Genomic DNA, 18730 nt, shown 5'->3' on the forward strand with positions numbered 1-18730 from the left:
ACATTCCAAGGACAGGGGAACGGCAAAGAGCCTCCAACTGCCCATGTCCAGCTCAAGAGCCAACTGGTGGTTACGTCCTCTAAATGACCTCCTCTAGTAGTGACTCTGTGGGCATGTGAGACTGTGTGTCCAGATGTTTCAGGGAATTTCCTGACAGCCTTTGCAGTTTGCTTCTTCAAACTGGGTCCTCTCTTTAAAGCCCAATTTGAGATGTCTCTGCAAGAAGCCTGGTCTCAAGGACTTTGTGGCACTAAAACTCTTCCATCCTTAACTTCAGGGCCAGATCCAGGTTCTGTGGGGCCAGAGGCTTATACATTTTAGGGAGACCTCTTTAGGAATACAAAAAGACCACAACATTAAGTATAAAAGTGAGCATTCATTTAGTTAGGAAAATACACCACAGCATATTATTGGAATCTTGTTCCCCTCTCTTTTGGGACCTCCATGGACAATTTACCTGAAATATTTCCTGATGGCAACCGGGCTTCGCTCCCCTCTGAGACTACAATTCCATCCTCTCCAGCACTTATTAGCCTCACCGTAAACCCTTGCCACTGTCTCCCATCCTCACCCCTATCCTCTGCCAGCTCTACTGAGTTCACACTCAGAGCACTCCCTCTCCTCCTCTCTCCGAAATACCGGTGTATCACTGCTTCTGGGTGATGTGGAGAGCACTGCACGGGAGCCATGACATATGGCCTCTGTCCCTACCTCCCTACATGCCCTTGGAACATACAGGACCTCAATTTTTCCATCTGTGAAATGGGGACATGGACAGAGTTGTCCTGTGACCTCCCACAGAAGGATCCTAAACTGGGAGAGCGCCAGGAGGGCTCTGGGGACGCCGAGTCCTAATTTAAGGGCTACTCTATAACCCCTCTCCGTCCCCATGTCCCCATGCTTTATTAGCAAGGAAAGTCAGGTGTTAGTTCTGCCTTTGCCACTGTTTCCTAGGAGATCTGGATCTCTTTTCTCAGAGCCTGAAGGGAATCCGCGAAACGGGCCCTCCCCTACTCCGCCCAGTCCCAGTCAGGGTGCGGTCTGAAAATTAGTTCTCACGCATCTCTCAAGTCTCGACTCTTTCGCATCAGCGAGACGCGCCCCACCCCATGTAGAATCTCGCGAGAATCCCTCACCGACGCGAAGTTGAGATTTTCTCCCTTTCTCGGGTTCCGTAGTTCGGAGTCGCAGCTCCGGAACTAGTGTTAACGGGTCGCAGCTGGAGAAACCTCCGCCGTGGTACAAGCAGAACCAAAGCCGGGAGGTCTCAGTAAGTAGGAGACCGACCCGAGCCTGACAGTCCCCCTTTAGTCCCCTCCTCCGATTCCTTGAACATCTTGCTGCCGCTCAGCAAGAGTGCCCAGGATTTCTGGATCCCCAGTCCTATGGCTCAGGGGCTCCTGTCCAGTTTCCCCTTCCCAGGATTTTGATTCAGTTCAGCGAATTTACTGCTCCATCTGAGAGATGAAAACCGAGACTTAGAGCACAGCCTAGAGGCGCCGATTCCCAGGCCCTGTCTCTTCCCCCGGGTTCCTCTCGATCCGCACTGACATCCCGTCCCTGCTCCAGGTCCCCTGTCTTGGGTCCGAATCCCCCTACAGTCTTCGGCTTCAGCCTCGTGCCACACAGTCACCCTCGCCTCCTCTCCCTGACTGTCTGCAGGCCTGGGCAGCATGGCCGTTTTCCGGTCGGGCCTCCTGGTGCTGACGAGACCGCTGGCCTCCTTGGCCCCTCGCCTGGCCTCCATCCTGACCTCGGCAGCCCGGCTGGTGAATCACACGCTCTATGTACACCTGCAGCCGGGCATGAGCCTGGAGGGCTCGGCTCAGCCCCAGTCCAGCCCGGTGCAGGCCACGTTTGAAGTCATCGATTTCATCACGCACCTCTACGCTGGCGCCGACGTCCACAGGCACCTGGACGTCAGAGTTCTGCTGACCAATATCCGAACCAAGAGTTTTCTGCCTCCCCAGCCCAGCTCAGTCCAGAACCTGGCCCACCCGCCGGAAGTGGTGCTGACTGACTTCCAGACCCTGGATGGAAGCCAGTATAACCCGGTTAAGCAACAGCTAGAGCGTTATGCCACCAGCTGTTACAGCTGTTGTCCGCAGCTGTCTTCGGTTCTGCTCTACCCTGATTATGAGCCTGCAGTACTGCCCGTGGAGTCCCTGGATGTCCCCTTACCCTCCGCCATCAGGCCAACCTCCCCCGTGGCCAGGTCTGCAAAGCAGCCAGTGCGTGGCTACCACCGCGGGGCTGTAGGTGGCACCTTTGACCGCCTGCACAATGCCCACAAAGTGTTACTCAGTGTCGCGTGCATTCTGGCCCAGGAGCAGCTTGTGGTGGGAGTAGCAGACAAAGACTTGTTGAAGAGTGAGTGGGACTCTGATTAGGGCAGTCTTAACCCTCCCCCAGGCCAAGATTGAGGAAGGGTGGGGCCATGCATTACTTCCCACCCCTCCCAAATGTCACAGTGCCTGGCACTCCCTTGGTGCTAAGGGAATTTTGTTAAAGTAAGAAATGCAGCTTTCTAGGTGTGTTGGTCTAGTCACCACTCAATCAGAATCCCCCAAATGTGGAGCCAAGGAATCTGCACTTTTAACAAGTTCTCCACACGGTGAATCCTAAAGTTTGAGTTCCTGGGAATAAATGGATGAATAAATTGCAGATTACAGTGCCAGAGACCGTCAGAGGGGCCTTGTGGATGGCACGGTTCTTGGAATTCTCCGTCTGACTCTGATGCCTACTGGCACTGCTAATTCTCTGCACACGTACCAGCCCTTGTAGGACTATTGTGCCTGCTGCCTCCTCCTCACAGCTCCCCCATCACAGACGACTTCCCAGCTTACCCCTTTCTCCCTGCCCCTACCTCCCCTCTGGAGATAGGATGCTTAGGGACAGTCTTCCCCCAACTGGTCCACACTCTTCCTCCCCAGTAAAAAGATCTCACTGTTTTTCTGGGCTCCTTCCCCAGGCAAGGTGCTCCCTGAGCTGCTCCAACCCTACTCAGAACGCGTGGAACGTCTGAGTGAGTTCCTGGTGGACATCAAGCCCTCCTTGGCTTTCGATTTCATCCCCCTGCTGGACCCCTATGGGCCCGCTGGCTCTGACCCCTCTCTGGAGTTCCTGGTGGTCAGCGAGGAGACCTATCGTGGGGGGATGGCCGTCAACCGCTTCCGCCTTGAGAATGTAACCCCTGAGGGAGACTGGTAGAGGGAGTGGATGGGACGGGGAAGGCCACTGGGGGCTATTGGAAGTACCATGACCCCAGAGGAGGGAAGAGGGGGCTCAAAGTGGTGGGAAGAGGCAAGTTGGAACTGGTTCCCAGCCTGCCCTCAGAGGCAAGCCCTACCTCTGGGGTAGGCAGGGAAGGGTAAGGCGACAGGTTTGTCTAGCTTCGTCTCACCCCTCCTTCCCTCTCCTCACTCTTCCTTACCTCAGGACCTGGAGGAGCTCACCTTGTACCAGATCCAGCTGCTGAAGGACCTAAACAACAAGGAAAACGAAGAGGACAAAGTCAGCTCCTCCAGCTTCCGCCAACAGATGCTGGGAAACCTGCTCCGGCCTCCGCATGTAAGCCCGCCTTTCTCACCACCTCCCCCCACCGGTGTGGGTGGGCCGGAATGCTGGAGAGGAGAGACTGAAGGGTTCAGCCTCAAGCCTGAGTCTGGGGACCCTAGTAACTGTGCTCCCTCTTATCTACCCCTAGAAGAGGCCAGAGCTCCCCCCAGGTCTCTACGTGATTGGGCTGACGGGCATCAGTGGCTCTGGGAAGAGCTCAATAGCTCAGCGGCTAAAGGGCCTGGGGGCCTATGTCATCGACAGTGACCACCTGGGCCATCGGGCCTATGCCCCAGGCGGTCCTGCCTATGAGCCGGTTGTGGAAGCCTTTGGAACAGGTAATTACAGGGGAGGGCTGGAGGTGGCCTGAAGTGAGGAGATGACCTGGCCCCCTTACCTAGTTCTCTGTCTCTGTCATCCAGATATTCTCCATAAAGATGGCATTATCAACAGGAAGGTCCTAGGCAGCCGGGTGTTCGGGAACAAGGTAAACACACACCTTTCCAAGGGCTCTGCAGCTGCCGCTAGACCCAGAGGTTGGGACCCAGCGGATCTCTCTAGTCTGGCCCGGAATCCCAGTTTCCACTACTGTTCTCCTCGGGCTGGCTCCATCTCTGAAGGAAGGTAAGGTCTGCCCACCCCTGCTGTTCCCCTCCTCAGAAGCAGCTGAAGATACTCACTGACATTATGTGGCCGGTTATCGCAAAGCTGGCCAGGGAGGAGATGGATCAGGCTGTGGCTGAGGGTAAGTGGAGAGGATGTGGAGAGCAGCCCTGGGAAACTGTTAAGCAGATTCTCCCCCAGGAGCTTCCCCACCCCAAACCAGACCAGACCATGCACTTTCCCTGGGATTATGTTTCCTTGACCCTCTGACTGGTAGCAAGTGGCAGGGGGCTGCTGGCTGTGACTGGGGTCTCCCCACAGGAAAGCATGTGTGCGTGATTGATGCTGCCGTGTTGCTTGAAGCCGGCTGGAAGAACATGGTGCATGAGGTGTGGACCGTTGTCATCCCTGAGACCGAGGTATCTGGACCCCACCCCCATTCCACCCCCACTGCAGACCACATCCAGCTGTGAGCCAGCGGGCTGACAAATACCTCGTCTGCCCAGGCTATCCGACGCATTGTGGAGAGGGATGGCCTGAGTGAGGCTGCGGCTCAAAGCCGGCTGCAGAGCCAGATGAGTGGGCAGGAGCTTGTGGACCAGAGCCATGTGGTGCTGAGCACCCTATGGGAGCCACAAGTCACCCAGCGCCAGGTTGGAGCCCTGGGAAAGGCTGGGTTGTGGGGAGTCTCCAGGGAGTACCTGACTGATCCTGTCCTCTTTTCTTCCCACCTTTTCTGGCCTGCCCCAAAGGTGGAGAAAGCCTGGGCCCTCCTGCAGAAGCGCATCTCTGAGACACCATCAGGCCCATGACTGACAATGAGTTCTCTGTGGGGCCACATTGGCCCCTGAAGTGGACAAGAGATCCAGCAGTGAGGACAAATGGGGGCCTTGAAGCTCACCCTAGCTTGAGCCTAGAGGGCTCTGAGCTAAGCAGGACAGGGCAGGGCTGGGCCTGCTGGACACAGAAGACTACCCGGCTTGCTGGTGTTTGACCGACATTGACGATGTGGCTCTGGGAGGAGCAGGCCTCCCCTGGTGTTCCATCCTCACTCTTTCACAGGTCTGTGGTACCCATGGTGGGCTCGGGCCAGGGCAAACACTGAAGCTTGTAACAGAATTAAAGGTGAATGTTACCAGGTCCTGCCTGTATGGTGTCTGCTTCCTGCTCCAGTACCTCTGGTTATCTTTGCGACCCTTGAGCCCCAAGTACAGGGCTCAGGCCTAAGCTGGAAGCCGGGGGTGCAGTGGCTAAGAGCATGGCTTTTGCCATGCTAGTCAGACTGAGGCCAGCCTTGCCCCTACTGACTAGCTGTGTGCTTCTGGACAAGTTCTGGACTTTACAGGTACCTCGGTTTCCTTATCTACAAAGAATAACTTGGCTAACAGGCTCTTTGAAAACGTTGTTCCACAAGTATCCTGCCAGACTCTGGGCTAGGTGTTGGAGGAGCAGCCTTCAACAAGCCACGCTGGGCCACTGGCCTCACAGAGCTTGTAGCCCCGCAGGATCGGACAGGGTGGCCAGGACTCAAGTCCGGGAAACTCGCCCCGGCAGCCAGCCGGCAGTGCGCGTGCGCGCAACTATCTGCGACATTGCAGAAAAGCCTTTTGAGGAGATACACGTTTCACAAAATGTGCTTCATGTGGCAACGGCAGGGACACCAACCCTGAGAGAGGGCGAGGACGGACGCGGAAGACGGCCCCGAGACCGCCGTCAACAGCGGTGACGCCCGGCCGGACCCCTCTCCACCGGCTGGGGGCGGGGGTATTGAGTGTCCTTCGGACTGCGCAAGCTCAGTACTCCGCCCCGCCCTCCGCCTCTGAACCGCGGGTTGGTGGGTTTGGATCACGTGGGTGCGCCTTGCCTCTTCCTCGCCGCAGGGGGCCCGCCCGCGGGCAGGTTTCCGGTTCGGTGGGTCGGAGATGACGGAGCCGGGCGCCTCTCCAGAGGACCCCTGGGTCAAGGCAAGCCCCGTGGGCGCGCACGCCGGCGAGGGGAGGGCGGGTCGGGCTCGTGCACGTAGGGGGTCCGGAAGACGAGGGGACTCCCTGCAGTCCCTAGAGCTCCCCCCGCTCTCCGGGCCCCGGGGCTGCAGAGAAGACAGCTCTCACCCGGCGTGTGCCAAGGTGGGAAGACAACTGAGGCGTGTGCGGGCGGGTGTGAGGGGATGGGGCTGGGGGGTTGCGGGGGTGGAGGGAGCGGACGGCATCCTGCCGAGGGTCAGCGCTCCTGCGGCCTAGCCAGTCTTGGCTCTGGGGAAATCCTGCAATAGCCCGCGCAGCCCAGATGTGTGTGTGTTTTTTGTGTGTGTGCGCGCGCGCGCGTGCGTGCGTGCGTGTGTGTGTGTGTGTGTACACCCGCGCGCAGGGCCAGAGGTCTGACGGGCTTCTCCCTTGCTCGGTGCCGCAGGTGGAGTATGCCTACAGCGACAACAGCCTGGACCCCGGTGAGTGCCTCCCCCACCGTCTTCGGCTCTGGAGGGAGGGACACTCCCACTTCAGCCTTACAGATCAGCGTGGCCTTGCCAGCCACACCTGAGCAGTCCACTGTCCCTGAGCTGAGCGGTTCTGAGCAGCAAGCTGGAGGACAGGGGCAGGAAGCATCAAAGGGTGACACCTAGTTCTCTCTGCCCTGGAGCAGGGAAGTGATGGTAGTAGTGACAGCTGGCCACTCACCATCATCACGTCCAGATGCCACTTTGTGAGCCAGGAGATATAAGTGCAGGCCCGTGGAGCAGTGTAGACACTAGGGACGAGAGTATTGTGGCATGGCACGACAGGAAGTGGGTGCCCAGTTTGGCTGGCTTTTGGGTTGAGGGGAGAAGTCAGCATTTAAGGTTTAGGAAGCCATTGTGCCTACAGATATCCGAGAGCCTAGCAGTGCCCCCTTCCCCTCTCCCTGAAACTACCTCTTAGTGATTGGGGCCTCTCTTTTTCAGGGCTTTTTGTAGAAAGCACCCGCAAGGGGAGTGTAGTGTCCAGAGCTAATAGCATCGGTTCCACCAGTGCCTCTTCTGTCCCCAACACAGGTAGGCAGCAACATCCTCCTAACCTGGGGGACCAACTATGCCATCGTTCTAGGATCTTTCCTAGGCAGGGCAGTTCCAGCCATCCACATGGGGGCGCTGGAGCCCTAGCGCTAGATGCAGGGTCTCCATCTTTCACCTCATCTAGGTTATTAGGTTCTTGTATTCATCTGCCATCCCTGGGTACGAGGTTCTTCAAACCAGCTGGGAAAAGTGGGCTAGCTGGGCCCCACAGGACCCCAGAATGACCTCTTCCTGCTCCTAACTCCGAGGGTAGACGACGAGGACAGCGATTACCACCAGGAATCTTACAAGGAGTCCTACAAGGACCGGCGGCGGCGAGCACACACGCAGGCCGAGCAGAAGAGGAGGGATGCCATCAAGGTGACTGGGGAGGCCTGCACCTCAGGCAGCACAGGGAGGCCCTGCGCACTTTAGATCCACTCTGCCCTGACCCTGTCAGGCAGTCCCAAGCAGGCTTGGGGGCAGCTAGTCTAGGCCCTGGACATAAACATCTATCTCCCTCCTTCCCTGCTGGCCCCTTTGAGTGTGTGAGCATAGAACTTTGTGTCACGGAAGAAAAGCTTTGTGCCCATTTGCCTTAATCCTCAGTTAAGGAACCTGTTTCCCCTGCTCTCTCCACAGAGAGGCTATGATGACCTCCAGACCATCGTCCCCACCTGCCAGCAGCAGGACTTCTCCATTGGCTCCCAAAAGCTCAGCAAGGCCATCGTTCTGCAGAAGAGTATGGCCAGGAGAGCACTGGAGGGGTTGGAGCCCAGGGGGCTGTGAGAAGGCTGGCACCTTATACTTGCTTTCAGCCTGGCCCTGGTGGGGTGGCTGTAATGAGAGAGGTGGGGTCTGGGGGACAGAGAAACAAAATAAGCTTTGTTCTTCTGGTTAAGTCTTCCTCTGTGCTTATCCACTCTTCCCACCTCCACCCCAGCCATTGACTACATCCAGTTTTTGCATAAGGAGAAGAAAAAGCAGGAGGAGGAGGTGTCCACACTACGCAAGGACGTCATGGCCCTAAAGATCATGAAAGTGTAAGGGGGATGCTGGGCTGGGGGAACCAGTGCTTCTTAGGGGACTGTGGGGCCAACCTCAGTTCACACCCTCCCCTTTGTTCAAAGGCCACATCAAATAATACTGCCACTCCCTCAGGTGGCCACTTAAGAGGCAGGACTCTGCCTCCAAATATTGCAGATACTCTGGAAATGCTTGTTGGGTTAATGAAAGGAAGGTTGGAGAGGGTAGGTCACCACTTCGGACCAAGAAGCAGTACCTACATCTCTGGGAATCCCCTTCCCCAGGGAGTACGAGTAAGGCTGTTACTCCTCCTGGGCCAGTAGAGCTGCTGCGGCCCCTTAGCCCTTGCTCGCTTTCAGGAACTATGAGCAGATTGTGAAGGCACACCAGGACAACCCCCATGAGGGGGAGGACCAGGTCTCTGACCAGGTTAAGTTCAACGTGTTTCAAGGCATCATGGACTCCCTCTTCCAGTCCTTCAATGCCTCCATCTCCGTGGCCAGCTTCCAGGAGCTGTCGGCTTGTGTCTTCAGCTGGATAGAGGAGCACTGTAAGCCTCAGGTATGGGGCAGCAGCGGGCGCAGGGTTAGGGTGTGTGTGTTGGGGGGGGGTCTTCCCTCTCCCCTCAGGCAAAGTGGCCCAAGCCATTGTTTGTTCAGAGATAGGGCAGCAGCTTTTAGGTTTCTTGAGGGTATTTCTACAAGTCTGTATTCTTGTTTCCCTCTTTGCTTTCTAACCCAGATTTTCCTGTTAAGGTTTCATTTGGCAAGAATGGTTTGAGCACTCACTCATGTAAGGCCTGGCTCTTGGCCTTTGTTTAGCATCGTGGCCACCTCAGGCCCTCCTCGTTTGCCCAGCTTGTAAGCCCTGATCACTTGCAGCAGACTTCCTTGGGGTTTGTGGAAAGATTCCTGGCCCCTAACCACAGGCTCGCTAAAGGACTTTTCCTCCAGGTTTCTGATTATTTGTGATAGAGGGTGTGTTAATGGTTGCACTGAGTCTTCTGCTTTTGAGGCTTGGTTACTTTTTCTGAGACTTGTAGCTGAGATTTTTTTGTTTCCTAACATTTTTCTAAATATAGTTTTTAAAGGTTACACTCCATTTACAGTAATTACAAAATATTGGCTATATTCCCTGTGTTGTACAATACATCCCTGTGGCGTGTCTTGCACTCAGTAGTTTGTACCTCCCACTTCTCCACCTCTATGTCGCCCCTCCTCCCCTGCTGGTAACCACTAGTTTATTCTCTGTATCTGTGAGTCTGCTTCTTTTTTGTTATATTCACTAGTTTGTTGTATTTTTTAGATTCCACATGTAAGTAAAATCATACAGTGTTTGTCTTTCTTTGTCTGCCACTTAGCATAATGTCCTGCAAGTCCATCCATGTTGCTGCAAATGGCAAATTTCGTTCCTTTTGATGGCTGACTGGTGTTACAGTGTCTGTGTATGTGCATACTGCATCTTTATCCATTCGTCTGTTGATGGACACCTAGATTGCTTCTGTATCTTGGCAATTGTAAATAATGCTGATAGGAATGTTGGGATGCATGTATCATTTAGAATTAGTGTTTTTGTTGTTTTTTTTTTGGATGTATACACAGGATGGAATTGCTGGACCATATGGTAACTCTGTTTTTAGTTTTTTGAGAGACCTCCATGCTATTTTCCACGGTGGCTGCACCAATTTACATTCCCACCAACAGTGTACAAGTGTGCCATTTCTCCACATCCTCGCCAACATTTATTTATGTTCTTTTTGATGATATTCTGGTGTGAGGTGGTATCTCCTTGTGGTTTTGATTTCAGTTTCCCTGATGATTAGTGATGTTGAGCATCATCTTTTCACATGCTTGTTGGCCATCTGTATTTTCTCTGGAAAAATGTCTATTCAGTTCTTCTGCCCATTTTTTAATCAAGTTTTTTTCTTGATGTTGAGTTATATAAGTTGTTTATATATGTTGGATATTAATCCCTTATTGCTCATATTATTTGTAAATATTTCCTCCCATTCAGTAGGTTGTCTTCTTGTTTTGTTGATAGTTTCCTTTGCTGTGCAAAAGCTTTTAAGTTTAATTAGGTCCCATTTGTTTATTTTTGCTTTTACTCCCTTTACCTTAGGGAATGGATCCAAAAAATATTGCTATGACTTATGTCAAAGGGTGTTCTGGCGAGGTTTCCTCTAGGAGTTTTATAGTATCCAGGCTTAACGTTTAGGTCTTTAATCAATTTTGAGTTTATTTTTGTATGTGATGTTAGAGTGTTCTAATTTCATTCTTTTACATGTCGCTGTCCAGTTTTCCCAGCACCATTTTTTGAGGAGACTGGCTTTTCTCCATTGCATATTCTTGCCTCTTTTGTCGTAGATTAATTGACCATAAGTGCATGGTTTTTACTTGTGGGCTCACTATCCTGTTCCATTGATCTATGGGTCTTGTTTTTTGCACCAGTACCATACTGTTGTGATTACTATAGCTTTGTAGTGTAGTCTGAAGCCAGGGACCGTGATTCCTCCAGCTTTGCTCTTCTTAAAGACTGTTCTGGCTACTCAGGATCTTTTGTGTTTCCATACAAATTTGTAAATGATTTGTTCTAGTTCTGTGAAAAAAATACCATTGGAATTTTGAATGGGATTGCATTGAATCTGTAGATTACCTTGGGTAGTATGGTCATTTTAACAATGTTAATTTTTCCAATCTAAGAACACAGTATATCTTTCCATCCCTTTGTGTCATACTGTTTCATCAGTATCTTACAGTTTTTGGAGTACAGGACTTTTGCTTCCTTAGGTAGGTTTATTCCTACGTTTTTTATTCTTTTTGCTGCCGTGTTAAATGGGACTGTTCCTTTATCTCTGATACTTCTTCATTGTTCGTGTATAGAAATGCAACAGGTTTCTGTGTATTAACTTTGTATCCTGCAACTTTACCAAATTCACTGATTAGGCCCCAACACTTTTCTGGTGCCATCTTTAGGATTTTCTATGTATAGTATCACGTCACCTGCAAACAGTGAGTTTTACTTCTTCCTTTCCAATTCGGATTCCTTTTGTTGCCTTTTCTTCTCGGGCAGCTGTGGCTAAGACTTCTAAAACTGTGTTGAATAAAAGTGGCCAGAGTGGGCATCTTTTTCTTATTCCTGATCATCCTTTTCTTGTTCCTTTCCAACTTTTTTATTGTGAAACACTTTAAACATACTGTAGCATTGAGAGAATTTTACAGTGAACACTCATATCCTCCCCAACACCTAAATTCTCACATTAACCTTTTTTGTATTTGCTTTATCACGTAGCTGTGCATCTCTCCATCCCTGACTCCATCCTGTTCTAGGGGCATTGCAAAGTAAGCTGTAGACATCAGTGCTTCCCAGGGGCTTTTTTTTTTTTTTTTTTTTTTTTTTTAACTGTAACCTAAAGAGCACACCTGGCCTGGGCAGGTGTCACTGAGCAGCTCCATGCCCTGAGCATCATCTCTCTCTTCCTCTGCTGCCCCTGCCAGACCCTACGGGAGATTGTGATTGGCGTCCTGCACCAATTGAAGAACCAGCTTTACTGACCGGCTCTTGGAACCTGCAGAACAGCCAACAAGAGGCCTTGAGTCTCCTACTTGGCCATGGAGCCACTGGGCTTATGAGACTGGACTGTGACACCATACACCAGTCAGCTGCTTTCTCCTTGGTATTTGGCTTCCCAGCTCCCACTGACCCCACCACAGCCCCATCTTCAATGGGGCTGTGGTGTTTTTATTATGAAAGCTTTGATTAATTTATTATATTGACCATAGATCTCAAACCTACCTAGTCTTCCCCTCTCCTCATAAAAGTCCTTGGGATTGGTGTCTGCTCTGGGCAACCCAAAGAGCTCCTGGCTTCTCCCCTTTTTCTAAGCCTCAGATTTCTGCTCATATATGGCAACTACTGTTTGCTTGTTTTGGTCTCTCGGGCAACATTTAGCCCAAATTTGGCCATTTGGGCAGTAGGTGGTTGGGAAGAAAGGAGTAAGAGGAGATACTCCCCACAGTCACGAAGGGGAAAGGTTGCTTCATGCCTAGGCTAGGGTTGCCTGGTCAGCCCAAGGTGAGGCCAGAGTTTTCGCTGGCCAGCTCAGGGTAGGGCTGCCAGGTTCCTGCCCTCATCTCCTACTCCACTGCCTCCCTTCTTTTCTACTCTGGGCGGTAGAGGGAAGCAGACTACCCCCCACACCTGCCCTCTCTGTCCCCACAGGCAGTAGCACTGCACAGCAAAGCCGAGTGGCACAGCACTACATATTAAATGTTTTTATTTTTTTAAACACCAACAATGCAATTTTGCTAAAGTTACAATTTTGGAAAATTAACATGCCTCAAGACCACTCTCAGCGTTTTTGTCAAGTGTATCTGGGTCGTCACCATCTCAGTGCTGCCTGCATTTCTCCCAGGATTTGGGCTGGGGTGAAGAGGTGTAGAGAAGATACTCTAAAGGTCTCCTGGGGTTTAGAGCCCAAGAGAGTCCTGGGTGAGGCCCTGAGCTCCTTGAATACCATGCATGGTAGCCTCTCTCTGCCCTTGTCCCCCAACCTCCCTTTTGCCTTCCTCAGGTTTGATATCCAGGAGGTTTGATTATCCAGAGGAAATTAAATATTTTTATATCAAATTATATTACAATAAATATTGCTAAATGCTTTCCTTTAGCATTGTTCCAAGTCTAAGTGTTAAGCTCAAGCAGTCAAAACGTGGATGATGAAATGAGTGTGACCATCCCCTCGGGGCCACCAGTGCTCCCTCCTTCCACCCAGCACTCTGGTGTATGCTCAGAGGAGGACAGCAGCAGGAAACAAGAAAGCTGACCTAAACAAGGCGGCCAGCCCAGGGCATCTCTGTTCCCAGTCCTGCTGGAGGGCCTCTCAGGGGTCTGGGAGCATGACATTATGATCTTCATCCGTCTCTATCCCAACTTCCTCCTGTGGGGCAGCGAGACAAGCAAATGAGACCTCCCTGGATGAAGACCCCAGGGGAGCAAGGAAGGAAGAGCACCACTTACAAAGAACTGCTTCTTGCTCTTAGGGTATCCTTCAAGGATTGCATCAGACAGCTCTGTTGCCTGCCAAGAAACAAAACCACTCCTTTTCAGATGGGAAGTACTCGGCACTGCCTGAGAGATCTGTGATAGGGGGCAGCTGTTTCTCTGGTGGCTGCCATTTTTCTGGGCCTGCCTGTAGCTCCCACACACTCACCATCCTCTTCCGCTTCCGCCACTCCTTGCAGTACCTCTGTCTCTCTCTGTACACCTAGATGGGGAAACAGATTCCTCTGACCCCCTCAGCCCTACAGCAGCTGGTGGGGTCAGCCCTCATCCTCACTGTGGGCCTGCACAGGCAGCCCTCCCTGTTACCCCTCCCTCCCAACCCACCTGCTCTTTCTCTTCTGGAGTCACGTGGTTGGTGGCTGCATTAATGTTCTTCAGTCTCTCAGTGTAGCCAGCACATTCCTTCTTCAACTCCTGGATCTCTTTCTGCATCTCCGGTGTGGTCAGGGCACTAGTTAACTCCTTCAGCTCTGAAACCACACCTCCCTGAGGTCACTTGCCACCCTGAGGTAGGTGACCGGGCATCTACCTTGCTCTGGGTTCTAGACACAGGGTCCAGAATGCATCCCATATTCTGGAGATTAAGGCTTACAGAATTATTTGTTCTTTCTAGTTTTCTTTCTTTCTCCATCTACAATGGGGGTAGGGGGAGGTACGAAGTTGAGCAGACTGTAAGCTGTAGCCAGTTAAAGAAGCAGGAATAAGGGACGTGAAGTGTGGGAACCGTATACTGACAATCATAGTGGGGGAGGCAAATGTATGTCTTGCCTATTTCTCTTCAAAAGCCATTGGTTGTTAAACATTTATTTTAATTAAAGACAACTCTGCAGTCAACAGATCCTTAACTTAGTAGTCCTGACCTCTGGCCTGACACTGACACTAGGGGCACCATCCTAGGGGCTGCCCAGTCCTACCAGCCTCCATGTGGCGGCAGCTCTGCTGCAAGCTCTGCACGTTAGCAGTGAGGGCCACGATTTTGGCATCCAGGCCTTGGAGGTCAGCATCACTGACCATGTCAAACTGGTCCTGCCAGAGACAAAAGGAAAAACAAGCAGACTGATAAGTCACACAGGATGGGAACCCACATCTGGGAAGGCAACATTCACATTCATTCAATCTGGGACTCCCCAACTCTCCAGAGGGCCTGGGAAAATAGTGGGAGGGTACTTTTGAGAAATCATTCAGTTTAGTACTGGTCCCAACAAAAAGCTATAAAAGAACAAGTTGAAACCTGATGCTTGTCCTCAAGAGGCTTCTAGGTTGGCGGGATACTGAATAGGACAGAAATACCTTTCAGTTTGCTGGTAAAACCACTCACTGGGCTGAAGGAGTAAAGATTTTTGTCAAGGTGATGATGCCTAATTATGGGTTTCCACAACAGGAAGACTCTGGACAAGTGCAGAGGCACAGTGGGGGGCATTTAGATGAGGGACTCCAGTGAAAGTCTGAGGAGCCCCTCCCATGAGACTAGTGGCTAGAAAAGGCCTGTGCTGGGGCTCAGTGAGGTCTTGTCAGTTGGCAATGGGAAGCAGGATGGAAAGGCTGGAATGCCAGCCTGGGCAGTCTGGATTCTACATTCAGGGGAGGGAAACCTTTAGAGCAGAAGGCAGCAAACTACAGCCTGCAGGCCAAATCCTGCCAGATGCATGTGTTTGAAAAAAATTAATTGAAACACAGCCACATCCATTCGTTTACATGTCTATGGCTGCTTCTGCTCTACAATGGCGGGTTTGAGTACTTGTGACACTTGTGTAGCTGGGACAAGAGACCATCTGGCCTGCAAAACATGAAAATGTATGTCTGGCCTTTTGCAGAAAAACAAAATCTGCCAACTTCTCCTTTAAGGGATCATCAATAGAAGAATAACATAGTGAAACCTATTTTAGGAAAATTAGCCTTGATGGTGGTTTGGTTCAGTTAAATGAGGATTTAATATCTCCGAGGACTTAATGTCTCTGGGATGTTTAGATCCTGTAGGGGGGCTGAGTAAAGGAAGATGAATGAGGGGGGACAGTATAGCCCAAGCAGTAGAGCGCATGCTTAGCACGCACAAGGTCCTGGGTTCAATCCCCAGTACTGCCTCTAAAGATAAATAAACCTAATTACCTCTCCCCTCCAAAAAAAAAAAAAGGATGAATGAGAAATGGGGTCTTCCCTAGAAAGAGCTTCAGATTCATGAGGGACACAAGTAAAGAAAATTATGAGTATGCCTCAAAAGAGGTAAGTGCCTGAGGAAGGCAATTATTGAAATCCTAAGGGATTAAATAAGAGTTAGCTGGGCAAAGAGGAAGAAAGGACTCAAAAACTCTGGGCAGATATATTTTAAGTGGATTGGCTGGTTGTTTGCTTTTTAATTGAAGCATAGTTGATTTAAAATGTACTAGTTTCTGGTGTACAGCATGGATGGACTTGGAGGGCATTGTGCTAAAAGAAAGAAGTCAGAGAAAGAAATACTGTAAGATATCACTTACATGTGGAATCTAAAACAATACAACAAACTAGTGAATATAACAGAAAAGAAAGTCAGATGTAGAGAAGGAACTAGTGGGTACCAGGGGAGAGGGAAGGGGTAGGGACAAGATGGAGGTGGAGGATTAAGAGGTACAAACTATCAGGTATAAAATAAGCTATAAGGATTTATTGTACAACATGGGGAATATAACCAATATCTTATTGTAACTATAAATGGAATATAACCTTTAAAAATTTGTGAATCACTATATTGTATACCTGTAACATAATATTGTACATCAACTATACTTCAATTTTTAAAATGTGACATTATAGTGGGGAGGGTATAGCTCAATTGGTAGGGTGCATACTTAGCATGCAGGAGATCCTGGGTTCAATCCCCAGAACCTCCATTAAGTAAATAAACCTAATTACTTCCCTCAAAACAAAATTTTTAATGTGATATTGTAAAATATATATATAAAAAAAAACCCTCTGAGCAGAGGAAACACAACGGGCAAAGGACACAAGAGTAAAACACATGTAAATGGTCTAATATTGATGGATGGAGAAATAATAGGGATGGGGAGGCTAGAGGCAAGCTAGGGCCAAATCTCCAGGTACCTTTTATCTGTTCTAGGGAGCACCAGAGTTTTCAGTAGGGAAACGGCAAGGCTAGATTTGCATGTACATAGATCATTCTGGCTTCAATGTTTAAGATGTGTTTGACAAGGCCAGGAGATCAGTTAGGAGGCTACTGCAATAGATGAGGAACACCTGAACTAGAGCAGTGACATCATATGAAAAGGAGAGGACAGTCAAGAATGGGAGAAACAGCCGGACTTGATGGCTGACTAGGTATGTGAAGTAAGGGAAATAAAGAACAACTCCTCAGTCTCTGGCCTGGGGAAAGAGTGATACCACAAGGGAAAAGAATGCAAGAGGAGCCAGTTTAGGGGAAGAGATGAGCTATTCCGCTTTGGCAATACTGATTCTGAAGGGTCTGAAAGGCATCCAAGTGGAGGTCTGGGCTGGAGATACAAAGTTAATGTGTGTTTATGGAGGGGGTAGGAGACAGAAGGAAAATAATTTGGCAGATGGTGGTTCTCATCTAGATGATTGGAAATAACTTCCAAGTGTAAATGGATCTCGATAGCAACAATTTGGGATCTTCTGTCATATTTCTATCATAAATCTATCATATTTCAAGTCTGGAAATCTCATGAAGTTTGGATCACAGTAAGGGGAGTACATACTTAGAATTCAAGTTTGGCTCGGGCCCTTTCAATGGTGAATTTCACGGGATGCCTCAATTCTCCCAAAGAGAGTTCATACTAGGGACGGATCCACCTAATGCCGTGCTGTCACACAGGTGCTAATCTGCACAGGTTTCCCTCACCTGGTCTGCAAAGTATATCTTCTGCTTGCCATACGTCTTCTCTTTGATCTTGCCTTGTTGGGCCAGCTGCTCTAGCGCCTTCACCACCGCCTGGCAGAGGGAAGGGGACGGAGCCGTCGGGGGAGTGACTTGCGGCCCGGGCGGAGGAATCTCAACAGTGATGGGGGAAGAACCTTAAAAGAGCCTTAAAAGCCCAAGGTTAGAATGGAAGCCTCGAGAGGCCAGGAGCCCGGGCTGATTGGAGGGGGTCCCAAAGTGGGGAATCCCAGGAGAGGGTCCTCACCGCCTTGCCCAGTCCGTGTTCCCGCTGCAGGTTCCCGAACACGTCCTGAGCGCTGTAGGGCCGGTTCTGCTCCTGCAGGTACCTCAGCAAGATCCCGGGGGCTAACCGAGAGAGACAAGGCAGGTGGGGGGGACCCTCAACCGACCCCTGCCCTCCGTCCTACCGGGTCTCCCCGCGCCCACGGCCTCGTTACCTCCCGCCGCGGCTTCCGCCCGGCCTTTACTCATGGCCTTTCGCGCCGCCAGACTCTGAAAACCGGAAGTTGCAGTTGCTCGGGCAACGTCTCCTTCCGGCGAGGGGCAGGGCGGGCCTCAAGCGGTGATTGGCGGAGAGAAACCTTGGCAAGGAGAAGAGTGGACCTCCCCGGGCACTGTAGTTCACGTCCGCCACGAGCTAGGGAACCCGGATCCGGCCCGGGTCTCTGCTGCGGTGGTTGGGGCGCGCTGCGAGCCTCTCCCTTCCCTCCTCAGAACAAGACTGTAGGGAATCATGCCTTGAAGTTTCGGTACCCAGTTTCAGCGGGCGCTGAGCACTCGTGACCTTGAGCTAGGCCGTGTTCGAACGGGAAGAAATCCAGCATCATCTGCTGGGCAAGCGACTTGCTCAAGGTCACAGGGCCAGTTACCCACAGAGACGTGTTCTGTCCAATGGCCCGAGGCTTTCTGTCGGTTAGTCTTAACATTTGTTAAACAGGAACAGGTGCTTTCAGAAGGGGGTTGTGAAAACCCAATAGAACGCGTAAGCGCCTTGGAAAGAATAACGAGGCCCTTAATTGCCCGTTACCGAGCTCAGCACACAGGGGGCGCTCAACACATGCCGTAGTTGAAGGGAGGGTCGGGAGGGGGCCGCTCTTAAGCCACAAAGTTTGCAGAAAAGTTTCCTTTTGGCTGAGACAATCTTATGGCAACACCTGGCAGGTGCTTTCCACTCCTGCCCACAGTGGCCAATGGGACAAAACCTGAAATAAGTATTTCTAGTTTCTGAGGTCAGCCGAAGGCCAAAGAGCAGCTGTTCCTGCCCCTCAAACAATCCAGACAGGCATGGTGCTACTTTTTAAAACCTTCTCTTACCTAAAACCTCACTAGCCTTTGAAACCAGTACTTGTCTTCACGTGTTTAGGGGACAATATAATTGAAAATGATGGAGCTGCAGGCTTGATGCAGCCAGGAGTGCCAGTTATACGCACGTCTGAGCTTTCCTGGGGAGGGGAAGTGGCCTCACACCATGGTGACTGTTCTGACCAACAAAGGAAAAATAGGGTCAGGCAGATAGATCCCTCACAAAGGGCTTCCCCTTTTGAGGCTGTCACCTCCTCAAATTAATC

At 51.1% G+C, this 18730-nt stretch overlaps 3 protein-coding genes across 8 annotated transcripts; 2 read left to right on the plus strand and 1 right to left on the minus strand.

The window, feature by feature from the left end:
• Positions 1 to 1140: 1140 nt before the first annotated feature.
• COASY (Coenzyme A synthase) lies at positions 1141 to 5302 on the plus strand. Of its 2 annotated transcripts, none has more exons than XM_032457233.1 (10): positions 1141 to 1270; positions 1663 to 2370; positions 2972 to 3186; positions 3439 to 3570; positions 3707 to 3896; positions 3960 to 4045; positions 4219 to 4303; positions 4483 to 4580; positions 4668 to 4814; positions 4914 to 5112. In XM_032457233.1, the coding sequence occupies exons 2-10, from the start codon at positions 1674 to 1676 to the stop codon at positions 4971 to 4973; spliced, it is 1710 nt and encodes a 569-aa protein (XP_032313124.1). In that variant the 5' UTR covers positions 1141 to 1270; positions 1663 to 1673; the 3' UTR covers positions 4974 to 5112. The 2 variants fall into 2 exon arrangements, with proteins under 2 accessions (XP_032313124.1, XP_006175245.1); XM_006175183.3 differs by having other exon boundaries at positions 1144 to 1270; positions 3981 to 4045; positions 4914 to 5302.
• Positions 5303 to 5697: 395 nt separating this feature from the next.
• Positions 5698 to 12878, plus strand: MLX (MAX dimerization protein MLX). 3 transcript variants are annotated; one of them, XM_032457238.1, is made up of 8 exons: positions 5730 to 6125; positions 6571 to 6607; positions 7100 to 7189; positions 7464 to 7570; positions 7832 to 7931; positions 8133 to 8232; positions 8575 to 8776; positions 11710 to 12878. In XM_032457238.1, the coding sequence occupies exons 1-8, from the start codon at positions 6084 to 6086 to the stop codon at positions 11764 to 11766; spliced, it is 735 nt and encodes a 244-aa protein (XP_032313129.1). In that variant the 5' UTR covers positions 5730 to 6083; the 3' UTR covers positions 11767 to 12878. The 3 variants fall into 3 exon arrangements, with proteins under 3 accessions (XP_032313130.1, XP_032313129.1, XP_032313128.1); XM_032457237.1 differs by having other exon boundaries at positions 6069 to 6287; XM_032457239.1 differs by lacking the exon at positions 7100 to 7189 and having other exon boundaries at positions 5698 to 6125.
• PSMC3IP (PSMC3 interacting protein) lies at positions 12472 to 17978 on the minus strand. 3 transcript variants are annotated; one of them, XM_006175181.3, is made up of 8 exons: positions 17600 to 17951; positions 17407 to 17507; positions 17124 to 17213; positions 14188 to 14299; positions 13598 to 13743; positions 13422 to 13475; positions 13229 to 13288; positions 12472 to 13148 (listed from the first exon to the last, which is right to left on the minus strand). In XM_006175181.3, the coding sequence occupies exons 1-8, from the start codon at positions 17631 to 17633 to the stop codon at positions 13092 to 13094; spliced, it is 654 nt and encodes a 217-aa protein (XP_006175243.2). In that variant the 5' UTR covers positions 17634 to 17951; the 3' UTR covers positions 12472 to 13091. The 3 variants fall into 3 exon arrangements, with proteins under 3 accessions (XP_006175243.2, XP_032313132.1, XP_032313131.1); XM_032457241.1 differs by having other exon boundaries at positions 13229 to 13475; positions 17600 to 17978; XM_032457240.1 differs by having other exon boundaries at positions 12472 to 13288; positions 17600 to 17971.
• Between the last annotated feature and the right edge of the window lie 752 nt (positions 17979 to 18730).

The sequence above is a fragment of the Camelus ferus genome, chromosome 16 (genome assembly GCF_009834535.1).
Source record: "Camelus ferus isolate YT-003-E chromosome 16, BCGSAC_Cfer_1.0, whole genome shotgun sequence".
Taxonomy (NCBI): domain Eukaryota; kingdom Metazoa; phylum Chordata; class Mammalia; order Artiodactyla; family Camelidae; genus Camelus; species Camelus ferus.

Bases quoted from the DNA above. Each gene is read 5' to 3' on its own strand.
- COASY (XM_032457233.1), top strand. From the start codon at position 1,674: ATGGCCGTTTTCCGGTCGGGCCTCCTGGTGCTGACGAGACCGCTGGCC. The intron at 3,187-3,438 runs GTAACCCCTGAG...TCCTTACCTCAG, and splicing joins ACCGCTTCCGCCTTGAGAAT to GACCTGGAGGAGCTCACCTT. The intron at 3,897-3,959 runs GTAATTACAGGG...CCCCTTACCTAG, and splicing joins TGTGGAAGCCTTTGGAACAG to TTCTCTGTCTCTGTCATCCA.
- MLX (XM_032457237.1), top strand. From the start codon at position 6,084: ATGACGGAGCCGGGCGCCTCTCCAGAGGACCCCTGGGTCAAGGCAAGC. The intron at 6,288-6,570 runs GTGGGAAGACAA...TCGGTGCCGCAG, and splicing joins CTCACCCGGCGTGTGCCAAG to GTGGAGTATGCCTACAGCGA. The intron at 6,608-7,099 runs GTGAGTGCCTCC...TCTCTTTTTCAG, and splicing joins CGACAACAGCCTGGACCCCG to GGCTTTTTGTAGAAAGCACC.
- PSMC3IP (XM_032457240.1), bottom strand. From the start codon at position 17,633: ATGAGTAAAGGCCGGGCGGAAGCCGCGGCGGGAG. The intron at 13,744-14,187 runs GTAGGACTGGGC...GTGTGGTTTCAG, and splicing joins CTGCCGCCACATGGAGGCTG to AGCTGAAGGAGTTAACTAGT. The intron at 13,476-13,597 runs GTGGGTTGGGAG...TTCCCCATCTAG, and splicing joins CTCCAGAAGAGAAAGAGCAG to GTGTACAGAGAGAGACAGAG.